Raw genomic sequence first — 10557 nt, forward strand, 5'->3', positions numbered from 1 at the left:
GGTACCGATGGGCTCGTTGCAGATCCGACGGTTCGCATGACATCCACCGAAACACGTTCCATGTACTCACTCGGTTCACAATTACTTCATGTTCTGGGTTTAGTTAAAGTTAAATTTTATAAAGCTTAATTAAATGTGTAGGAAAAATATATCAAAATCTACATTATAAAATTTATTGTATAGAATGTTAATATTGCCAAGCATTTGATATTATGAACGCTAATATCCTTTTATTCTTAATTAAAAATTTCAAATTTCAAATTTAACCTAGAATCGCGAGGTAGTAGTTGTGAAGTGAGGGATTAGGTGACGCCCGTGTCTTGGAAAAACCGTCTGCACCGCTATGAGACAACCATTAGCGCCAGCTTCTCTGATTACGAAGCGCAGGCATCATTTGGGCAGGCCGCTCGATCTCCGACACGCACGTCGTCTGCTCCGCTAACCGGGCCGTTACCACCGAACGCTAGCTGACAGCGCTGCCTCCATGGATGCACGCAGTGTCAGGGCAAAGCTAGCAGTCGGCACGCTCGTATCCCTAGACACGACGCAGCTGGGGACGAAGGCTTCCGTTAGCATCGTATTCTTCCCGGCCCGTCCCCGCGCCACCGGCCGCGGCGCAAGACGATGCGGCTAGGTGCGCGCGCCGCCGTGCCGGGCGCAAGCCACTGTTGCTGCTACTGCCACTAGCTTCCATCAGCTCCATATAAAACTTATCAAGATCCCCACGGGTCCTATACTGCTCAGCTTCTTCGAATCATTCAGATTTCAGAAGCGCGATCTCGCCTCGCGCCGCGGCAACGGAGACAGAGAGTGCAGCAGTGCTCGCTCGTTCGTAGTAGCGCCGGCACAGTGTGGTAGACTGGTCTGTCGACTACACTTGTGCATCGAGCTACTGCGCCTGCACAGCGTTGCAATGTGGCGCCACGTGGTGGTGTCTCCCAAAGAGCCTAGGATCCGTTCCGTTCCACCTCGGAGTGATGAATGGATGTAGCTGGACTGCTGGAGGCTGGAGCCTTTTCTTTTCTGCATGCATGGCCTCTTTTGCTTTTTTACCCGATGTACCTACCATGCATTCGATTCGCCTCAGCCTGCCGTGCTACTGCTGCTGCTACTGCATGCCTTCATGTCCATGCCGCGTTCGTACCTCTTCTGCACGCCTCCCTTCTCTCACTGAGCCAAAGGCCTTAAACAATCACACCATTAAACTAAGATCAAACAACAAATGTGCAATGTTACGAGAGCTGGACAGTAATATCATTTGTTGGATTATATAGGTTGCAGCTTAGAGCATCTCCAGCCGTTTGGGCTCCCCGGGCCGAAATCCGGCGCTATTTAGCGTTGGATTGGACGAAAGTTTGGTTTAGGGAGCGCCAAAGTTCTAGCCGTCTCCCCGGTAGACACCCAGGGTTCGACGATTTTTAGAGGAAAACGTTTCTGGGTGCCAAATTTCGTGCATAACTCGGTGAATTTGATCAGTTTTACCAACATTTGGCTTATTATTAGAAATAAACATTTAGAGTTCAACAAAACAAGATAAGTTTTCAAACAAATCAAATAGAAACTAGTTGGTGTTGTCTCGAAGCGTCCATATGTGCTCCACCAGATCATCCTGTAGCTGTTGATGCATTGTGAAGCCTCGAATCTCCTGACGCATAGCGATGAACGTAGCCCACGATGCTGGCACCTGGTGGTTAGGCTGTGCAAAAGGACCCTCTCTGTCATATGGTGCAGCTAGCTCGCTCGGAGGAACCGGATGCTTCCGCTCATCCTCGATAATCATGTTGTGTAAGCACACACAACAGTTCATCACCTCCCACATCTGATCTTTCGACCAAGTCAAAGCGGGGAACCGGACTACAACAAATCTCTGCTGGAGGACACCAAATGCACGCTCGACATCCTTACGGCAAGCTTTTTGTTCCTTGGCAAACTGCTGCTCCTTCGGAAGGCCGAGGCTTGAGATAGTCTTCACAAATGCTGCCCACTTTGGATAGATACCATCTGCAAGATAGTATCCCTTGTTGTACTGCCGGCCATTGATCACATAGTTAACCGGGGGAGCATGACCCTCAACAAGCTTGGAGAAGATCGGCGAGCACTGCAAGACGTTGATGTCGTTGTTGGATCCCGACATACCAAAGAAGGAGTGCCAAATCCAGAGATCATGGGTAGCCACTGCCTCAAGTATCACAGTGCAGCCTTTTTGTGACCCTTGTACATTCCCTGCCAGGCAAACTGACAGTTCTTCCATTTCCAATGCATGCAGTCAATTCTTCCAAGCATCCCTGGAAATCCTCGAGCTTCATTGATAGCGAGGATCTTACCAGTGTCTTCGACAGTGGGTGATCTCAAGTAGATGTCCCCAAACACTGCTATCACCGCCCTGCAGAACCGGTAGAAACAATCAAGGGCGGTGGACTTCGTGACCGAAGATAGTCATCGGTAGAATCACCAGGAGCTCCATATGCCAGCATCCGCACAGCCACCGTGCACTTTTGAAGGGCGGAAAACCCTGCCATGCCGGTGCAATCCAACTTGCATCTGAAATAGGAGTCGTACTCTCGAAGGGCATACACAATTTTCAGGAAGAGCTTTCGGCTCATCCTGAAACGACGCCTAAAAACAGCCTCACCGTGCAACGGTTCATCGACGAAGTAGTCGGCGTAGAGCATGCAGTAGCCCTCCATTCGCTGCCTCGGCTCGCACTTCCGGCGACCTGGTGCCGACCCGCCACGATGACCAATGATCGACTCAGCGTACAAGCCGGACAGGCAAGCTAGGATCAGCAGGTGCTCCTCGTCTTGGGCGGCGGCTGCCGTTTCTTCTTCAAGAAGCTCAGCGAACATCTGCTCCTCCTCCTCGTCGGAGTCCATGTCCGGCCAGGCAATTGGACGAACACCTGCCGGGTGTGTCGACGGGGAGCGACACGAGGGAGCTGCCCGACGACGGAAAATAGGCAGGGGACGACGGGCGGCGGAATATAGGCTGGTGGGTGGAGGAACGGCGGAGTTGAGGCAACCGTCCGGCGGATTGGCGAGGGGTTCCTCTGTTCTCTCGCCGACAGAGCGGGCCCGTCCCCACTTTTCTCTCGTCCGGAGTCCCCGATCGCACCCCGGGGGTTCGGGGATGGCCTGAGCTCTCCAGACGGATGAAAGGTCTAATCCGGACGAAAACGAGGAACCGGGGGCGCGACTGGGCCGTTTTCATCCATCCGGATGAAAAAACGCGTCCTGGGTGCTTCGTCAGGGAGATGGCTGGGGATGCTCTTAAGTAGTTAGTCCATGTAGCCTACAGATTTTAAAATCTCAAGACCCATCTTAGTGGCATCTTGAGAGGGGAGATAAAGTTTCTTCTCACATCGCTAGTTGAGAGAGAGTTAAATCAGCTTTATAAAAAATATTGTTCTACCTCTTATAAGTGAGTAAGAAGAGAATAAATTCACGAGAACCAACCTGAGATTGGGCGGTTAGGAGAGCAGTGACACCCCAACCAAAAGAACTTAAGCCCCGGATTTGACACTTTTGTGTCTCATAAAGGCGAAATATTATTTCAGTGAGAGACGACGTTCACATCGATAGCGAGGCGTCGTCAACCTCAAGACCCGCCAAACATCAATTTCTTGGCTCAGTCTCTCGGAGGTGCTCATAAGGGTAGGCTAGGAGTGAGTGTATATGCGTATTTGTGAGCGCCTACGTTGGCTGTGTTTTGCAAAAAAAAAAAGTTTCACGCACACTGCTCCTCCTCCGCCGCCGCTCGCCTCGTCATGTATCGCGCGCGTGAATCGAGTTTTGTGGAATATTAATTTTTTGCTTGGTGCACCATCTAAGTTGGGTAAGTGTCTTGCGTGTGCATACTCGACGCGTATCCGTATCTTCCAACACGTGACATTTTCGGTCGTTGGCTCCCCTCCCAGACTATACCAGGAGACAAGAAACATAACATATCTAGAGTTCTCCACTTTCTTCTCTCTCTCTCTCTCTGGCATTTATCTACTACTTTCTGGTCTTTCCCATCGCGGCGACTACGTGGATGGCCGTTTGAGAGAGCAAGCCTCCGAAACCTCGTCTGTCGAGATCCTACACCGAAAAATGATCGATAAGGTTTTCAAGAGCGTCTCGACGCGACTGCTTGTTATTGTTCAAGGCCTCCCTTGCCGGTACGTCCGGTTCTCGATAGATCCAGCTACTCGGATAACACCGTGGGCAACATCAATAACCATGGTGATGTTGTTATTGGAGCGACTTGCATGTTGCTATGCACGTGCCATAAAACTATTTGTTTCACATTCAGATCTGCTAGATGTGCTTCATGTAATGTGTATGGTTAAATGTACTAGTGCATATTGATTATGGTAATTAAACACACTCTGAAGATAATCCAACACCAGTTTGGAAGCATCCAACACCAGAAAGAGGAAATTGCTGCATAATCAAGCATCCTGAGAAATCCTTAGGTTTGGATCCATATATTGCACTTTGCACAGCTGGAGCTGGGTCGTATCTTGTGACTTTAGTATACTTACCGGAGGTGTAAACTTGAAGCTAAAGCAACGGAAAAAACAAATGCAGAGATGCGTGTTTCATCATCATGGTGCTGGAAAACTCGATCTACTGAACCTGCTGTCTACACACCCTTTACCACGTGATGCGCCTGCGGCAAGCACCACTCACCCCCAAAATACACCGACCAAAATCCTGCGCACAAGATTATCATTTCCAAGCTGTTTGTTCTACCTCGAGATGGATGATAATTGAGCTCATTATTCGTTGATCCCCACACTGGTTTAAGGCTAGATAAACTGTACTACCTCCATACCGGATTAATGGGCAATTACGCATTTCGAAAAAAAAGTTTAACTATAAATTTGGTCAACAAAATATGAGATATATGCCACAAAAATTATACCGTTGGATTCGTATTCAAAAAATGTTTTCAATAATATAATTTTTGTGATATATATCTTATATTTTATTGACCAAATTAGTAATCAAACTTGTTTGCCGAGTCGCGTAATTAATCCGTGTATGGATAAGAACACTGTGACACATCGTACTTGCCTGTCATGGTACTCACGTTAATTAAGTTGCCTGTCTGCCGCAACGAAGCAGCCGCCTGCTACCGAGCAAAGTGGCTGAGAGCTGAGCTAGCTTCCACACTACTGCAGCAGAGTGCAGCTTAGCTCGTCTGTAAAATACCGGAGCTGTCCTTTTGTATTGTGACAACGGTTGCCGATGAGTATCGGGGTGACATGGTCATTGTGCGCGCCACGCGCGTCGCCTCCACCAATTATAATGCCATCCACGCTAACACAGCACGCGAGTTTCGCTACTTCTCGCCCGCCCCTGGACTGACACCGACGAGTCAAGATCAAGAAGCGATGCAGCCGACGGAGTCCGCGCAATGTCGGTCCTCCTCCTCCTCCGCGTCCGCCACCGGGCCACGGCGGAGCATGGGGTGCATGGCCGGCCTCCTCCGCCTCCTCTCCCCGTACCACCGCCACCGGAAGCGCCTCACCGCCAAGAACGCCACGCCAGAGGCCTCCTCGCGACCACCGTCTCCACCGCCGGCCATCAAGAAACCGGCAGCACCAACAACGCTGACCCCACCCAAGCCGAAGGCAAAGCCTCAGCAGCAGCCACCGACGGGAGTCCGGCGGCGGCGTTCGTGCGAGGCGCCTCGGAGCCCGACGATCGCGCCGGAGTACCGCCGGGTGAGCTGCGACAGCCCCAGGCCGCCTCCGCCGGCCATCGTGGCGCGCCTCATGGGCCTGGAGGAGTCCGCGCCGCCTTCTCCCGCGACGACGCCGCGGCCGCGGCCGCTCCCGACGCGCCCTCCTCCTCCCCCGCCGCCGGAGATGGCCGCGGAGAAGCGGCGCAGGCTGCTGGGCGCGCTGGAGAAGTGCGACGACGACCTCCAGACGCTGCGCCGGATCATCGCGGCCGTCCGCGCTGCCGAGATGCGCTCGGCTGCCGCGTCGGACGTCCCCGCGGCTCCTGCAGCGGAAGCTTGCGACGGCGGCACCAAGTGGATCGAAGGTCGCGACGAACCATCAACGCCGCCGCAACAGAAGCCGCGGGCCGAGGGGCCGCAGTACCCGAGCCCGAACTCGGTGCTGGACGCCATCACCTCGCCGAGGTTCCCATGCAGGAAGCGGTCGTCTCCGTGCACGCATCTCGAAGCAGATAGCAAACCCAGTTGCGGCAACCAGGCCCTCGGATCCAGGATCGTGAAGCCCTCCCGGACTCTCGTTTTCTCGGGTACGCGCACACCACTGTCGCACTATACAGTTTATGCAATACTGCATCTTCGTCATTTCTCCAGATTAATTAAGTTGTAAGTTCAGGGGTTTACGTGCCACGTCAACATTGTCATGAATTATCGTGAAAAAAATATGCAGCATGCATCATCATAGTAACACGCGTGGCTATGACTTGTGCAGGAGACTACTGCAAGATCAAGCAATACTGCAACGAGCTGCACGCCGTGGCCATGTACCACCACCCTGCGCCGGTGGCGGCCGTGGAGGGAATGCCGCGGTGGACGCCGTCCGTGGCGGAGGCGGACAGCTGGCGGCACCGGCGGCGATGGGGCCTCCATGCTTCAGGGAGGAGCCGCGCGATGGTGGAGAGCGTGGGGGAGGTCTGGGGCCAGGGCGCCGGCGAGGAGCGGTGGGAGGCCGGCCTGGTCGGCGCCGCGCTGGAGCGCGCCATCCTGCAGGACCTGGTCTGGGACGTCGTGGCGGAGCTGCTCCCAATGTCCGGGCGAGACGCGCAGGCGCCGTTCGGCGGCGCCATGTGCAGGAAGAGGCTCTGCTTCTGAGCGACATAAATCGACGGATGATTTGGCGCGCACGCGTAGCCAAGGGAGGCCGATCGAGGAGCAGGGCTGCTCAAGTGAAGTGAAGTACGAGAGAGGAGCAAAGCTACTGTGAATGTGACGTACGTAGTCCATGGGGTAGATGTCAGTGACTGGCAGCCCCATGATGTGGTGATAGTGGTATTGAAAGAATGGATACGCCGGCGTACGTTGTAGGTGAGAGGCAATAAAGCGATCGATCGATCCCGTCGCTTTAGAATGTGGGGGTGGTGATCAAGTGGGCACACAGTGAAACTGCCTGACCTGCTTCGAGATCATGAGGTCGGCTCCATGCGCGGCCGCCGCGCGCCCACAAGGACGCGAACTAGGCGGCGGGTCAAGCTCGTTCGTTCAGAGGAGGAGGGAGGCCGGCTCATGGATGTTTACAGTAGCACTCAGTGGTACAGTAGTATAGGCAGGGTGTGTGTGTGTAGGTTTTGGTCATTTGGAGGATCTGTAAAGAACTGTTATTGTGTCAATTTACAGCACTTTTATTTGATATTTGCAATCTGTTGAGCTTTCATTTCGTAAGAAATTCTTATATGTACATGCATATATAAATAAACTCTATTCCAACTACATATAATTTTGCATCAATGTAATTGAAAGTTTTCATATTTTTACATGACAAAATTCAACCGTCTTTTAAATCCATAAGCTAAAATTTTAAATTTTAAACCTATCTATCTATTATATACTAAAAGCAACATACGGATGTTAAATAGAGCCACCACGTTAAACCACAACATCTAAATCTAAATTATTCTAATAGTTAGATCTAAAATTAGTGGCTATGATTTAATGAAAGGTTATTAATTACGTAACGTATAGCAGGTCCGTTTGACACGTTTGGGGACGTGTCCACAGTTTCCTTTTTAAATAACGTGGGCTCTCCTAATCATGTTTGGAGTTGTGCCATAGTTTCCCTTTTAAATAAGAAGATGGACTCTCCTAATTATTTTAATAATGCCACCTAAAAAATAACGTGCTAGGCATATCCTTTTGCCTGAGTAGATGTCGGACTCTATTTAGAGAAAGGAAACGTACGCCAAAAAATGTGCTGGCCCATCATGATTTTTTTTTAAATTGTGGTTACGATTTGGTGTCATCATAAGAATTTATTTAAAGACAACATATATTTCCACGCCTAAATAATCAGAGCCGTTAAGTTTTTTTTCACAGTGAATATCAATAGTGGAGACTAAAAGTTATATGCGAGACATGAACCAAAAGACAACAAATATTTCCACATGCACTAAATAATTTAAACTGTTAAGTTTCCATTAGCAGCGATTAATGGTGGAAGTTAGCAGCGAATATTAATGGTGGATACTAAAAGTTAATGTATATGCGTACCAAATAGATCCGGTACGGACGCAATTGGGCTAGCACAAACACTCCAAGCACAACCATAGTTCAGTGGTACAAATAACCGAGAGAACATATCTAGTGATACCACACCTTATTTGATACCATGATACCACTCTTTAAAATTTAAATTGTAAATGTCAAAAACTTTGGAACTAAAATTTTGGGTGTTCACAAGATGTGTGTTTACCTACCTTGTAACTTTCATACCAAATTCGAAATATCCTTGGAGAAACAAAAAAAGAGAAATCTAGCATGAATAGTGTCACATAAAGACAAAAACTCAAAATGCCACTATTCACACAACATTTGTCTTTTTTGTTTCTCTTTGTGTATTTTAAATTTGGATCTGAAAATTTTAGACAATGTAAACACACATCTTGTGAACAACCACAAATTTATTGTAAATTTTTTTGTCACTTACAAATTTAAATTTTGTGAAGTGGTATCATGGTATCATGTGAGGTGTGGTATCACTAGATATTTTCCCAAATGACCGAAGCAGTCTGGCCGGATGGCCGGTCGTACGTTCTTTTTATAACTTTTTTAGGTCGTATGTTGATTGATTAGTAAGTCCAGATTTCATATTTCATATAGACGTTTGCTCGGTATTCGACTCTAGAAAACAGAGACGGCAAAATTAAGGCCATCAAGAATAAACTTTTGCATGTTGATATGCTCAATCGATGTGGTTGCATGAGGTTATGAGCTTTTTCTCGGCCGATATTTGCGAAATCCCGCCGAAAACCCGGGTATTTCGTCTCTCACCAAGAAAAAATTGTAGCGGGTGGAATTTATAGGTATTCAAATGATTTGCTCAAAATCAAAGATTTTTGAATATTTTTAGACGAATTTAAAATTTGTTTAACGAATCTCGGGCGGTATTTTGACCAGCGGTATTTTTGAAAAGCGAGGAAAAATAATCGTGGTTATCAGACATGTTTAACTGAGTTAATTACCAAGAGGTGCGTCAATGGATAATTCACATCGAGGTGCCGAGCCTATGAATAATTAGTGAAGGTCAATCCTATGTGTATGCTTAACGAATTGCTAATAACATGCACATACCAGAAAAATTACCCGCAAAAAAGTATTTTTAGACAGAAATTAATAAGAGGCCTGATGAACTCAGTTATTTGGAGGTGGAGCTGCAAATAGGATTACCAACAGTAAATGTAATGTACATGTATATGCGCACAACGTATCCAAACAAAAACACACCGTTTACTAAAGATAGAATCTTGCAGCTCCAAAACTTACGCAATGACCACCATTTTCCAATGCAAGGACAACCCCCCTTGGTGAGGCATACATGATTAAAAGATGAGATGTGATACCCGGCCCAAACAAATAAAGGAGGCGCGCAATATAAACAGATTCATATCTGGTAATTTCATAATTATATCTTAATGAAACATGATTGTTCATCATAACAAAACTGAGATAAACTATAGGTGATGAATATTTATAAGTGCACATGTTAATTATTAGTTGGGCTACAAATGCAAAGTACATGTGAAGGATTATTTAAACATGTTTCCGAATGATTACTAATATATTTCAATGGTTATCATGATTGGCCCAAATAAAAATCATGGTCAATAGACAAATTCCTTTTAACCTATCATAGTGTTTGGACAATTAGTCTTATAGGTTTCATAAAAGATTCAGGAGGAGCTATAGGTAAAATAAACACTTGAGGAGATATTAGATACTAACATTACCTTCCACGAAGGACTATAGAACCAAATGCTTGATGGCATGTTGATCACTAATTAGCTAAATCTGAAGGCACGCTCATTCTTTTTGTTACGACAATATGAATAGGAATAGTAGAATGTAGACAAGCAAAAATTATAGAGAGGCATATACCTGTTCATCTAAGCTAGCGATCACACGATAATTGATCTAACATGTGCGATTAGTTTTTCTATCACTCATTTTTTTGTGTCCTTGGAGCCCCACGTCTATTTTGTTCACTGAGAAAAATTCAATTAGTAACTTTTAATATTTTTATACATGCCTTGAAAATTAAGGTAAAGATTAAATCTTCAAAATCAAATTATACATGTCTAAAACATTCTGTATCTTGCACCAAATGGGGTAAATTAAAAGGGAAAAAACATCTATATAAGATAACAAAAATAAGTAACACTTTATGTACATTAAAAATAATTCCCTCGCATTTGCGAGGGCCACCTTGCTAGTTCAAACATAAAGTAGGGTCCAAATGTAACAAATGAAACATATAAAACGTGAAAAGACATGAACAAGCCACACCAAATTATCTGCCATATTGCTGCCACTTATGCCCAAGAAGATATTACGAAAGCT

The 10557-nt window shown here is 47.2% G+C and overlaps 1 protein-coding gene across 1 annotated transcript; it reads left to right on the plus strand.

Annotated features, from left to right (window-relative positions):
• The first annotated feature begins 5377 nt into the window (after nt 1-5377).
• LOC124681772 (SH3 domain-containing protein C23A1.17-like) lies at nt 5378-6819 on the plus strand. Its single transcript, XM_047216597.1, has 2 exons — nt 5378-6257; nt 6440-6819. The coding sequence occupies exons 1-2, from the start codon at nt 5378-5380 to the stop codon at nt 6817-6819; spliced, it is 1260 nt and encodes a 419-aa protein (XP_047072553.1).
• The last annotated feature ends 3738 nt before the right edge of the window (nt 6820-10557 follow it).

The sequence above is a fragment of the Lolium rigidum genome, unplaced genomic scaffold (assembly GCF_022539505.1).
Source record: "Lolium rigidum isolate FL_2022 unplaced genomic scaffold, APGP_CSIRO_Lrig_0.1 contig_55392_1, whole genome shotgun sequence".
NCBI classification, from domain to species: Eukaryota; Viridiplantae; Streptophyta; class Magnoliopsida; order Poales; family Poaceae; genus Lolium; species Lolium rigidum.

What these genes read in the sequence shown, in the direction of transcription:
- LOC124681772 (XM_047216597.1), top strand. Translation starts at nt 5,378, where the DNA reads ATGCAGCCGACGGAGTCCGCGCAATGTCGGTCCTCCTCCTCCTCCGCG. An exon ending in CCGGACTCTCGTTTTCTCGG is followed by an intron (nt 6,258 to 6,439) that starts GTACGCGCACAC and finishes TGACTTGTGCAG; the next exon opens with GAGACTACTGCAAGATCAAG.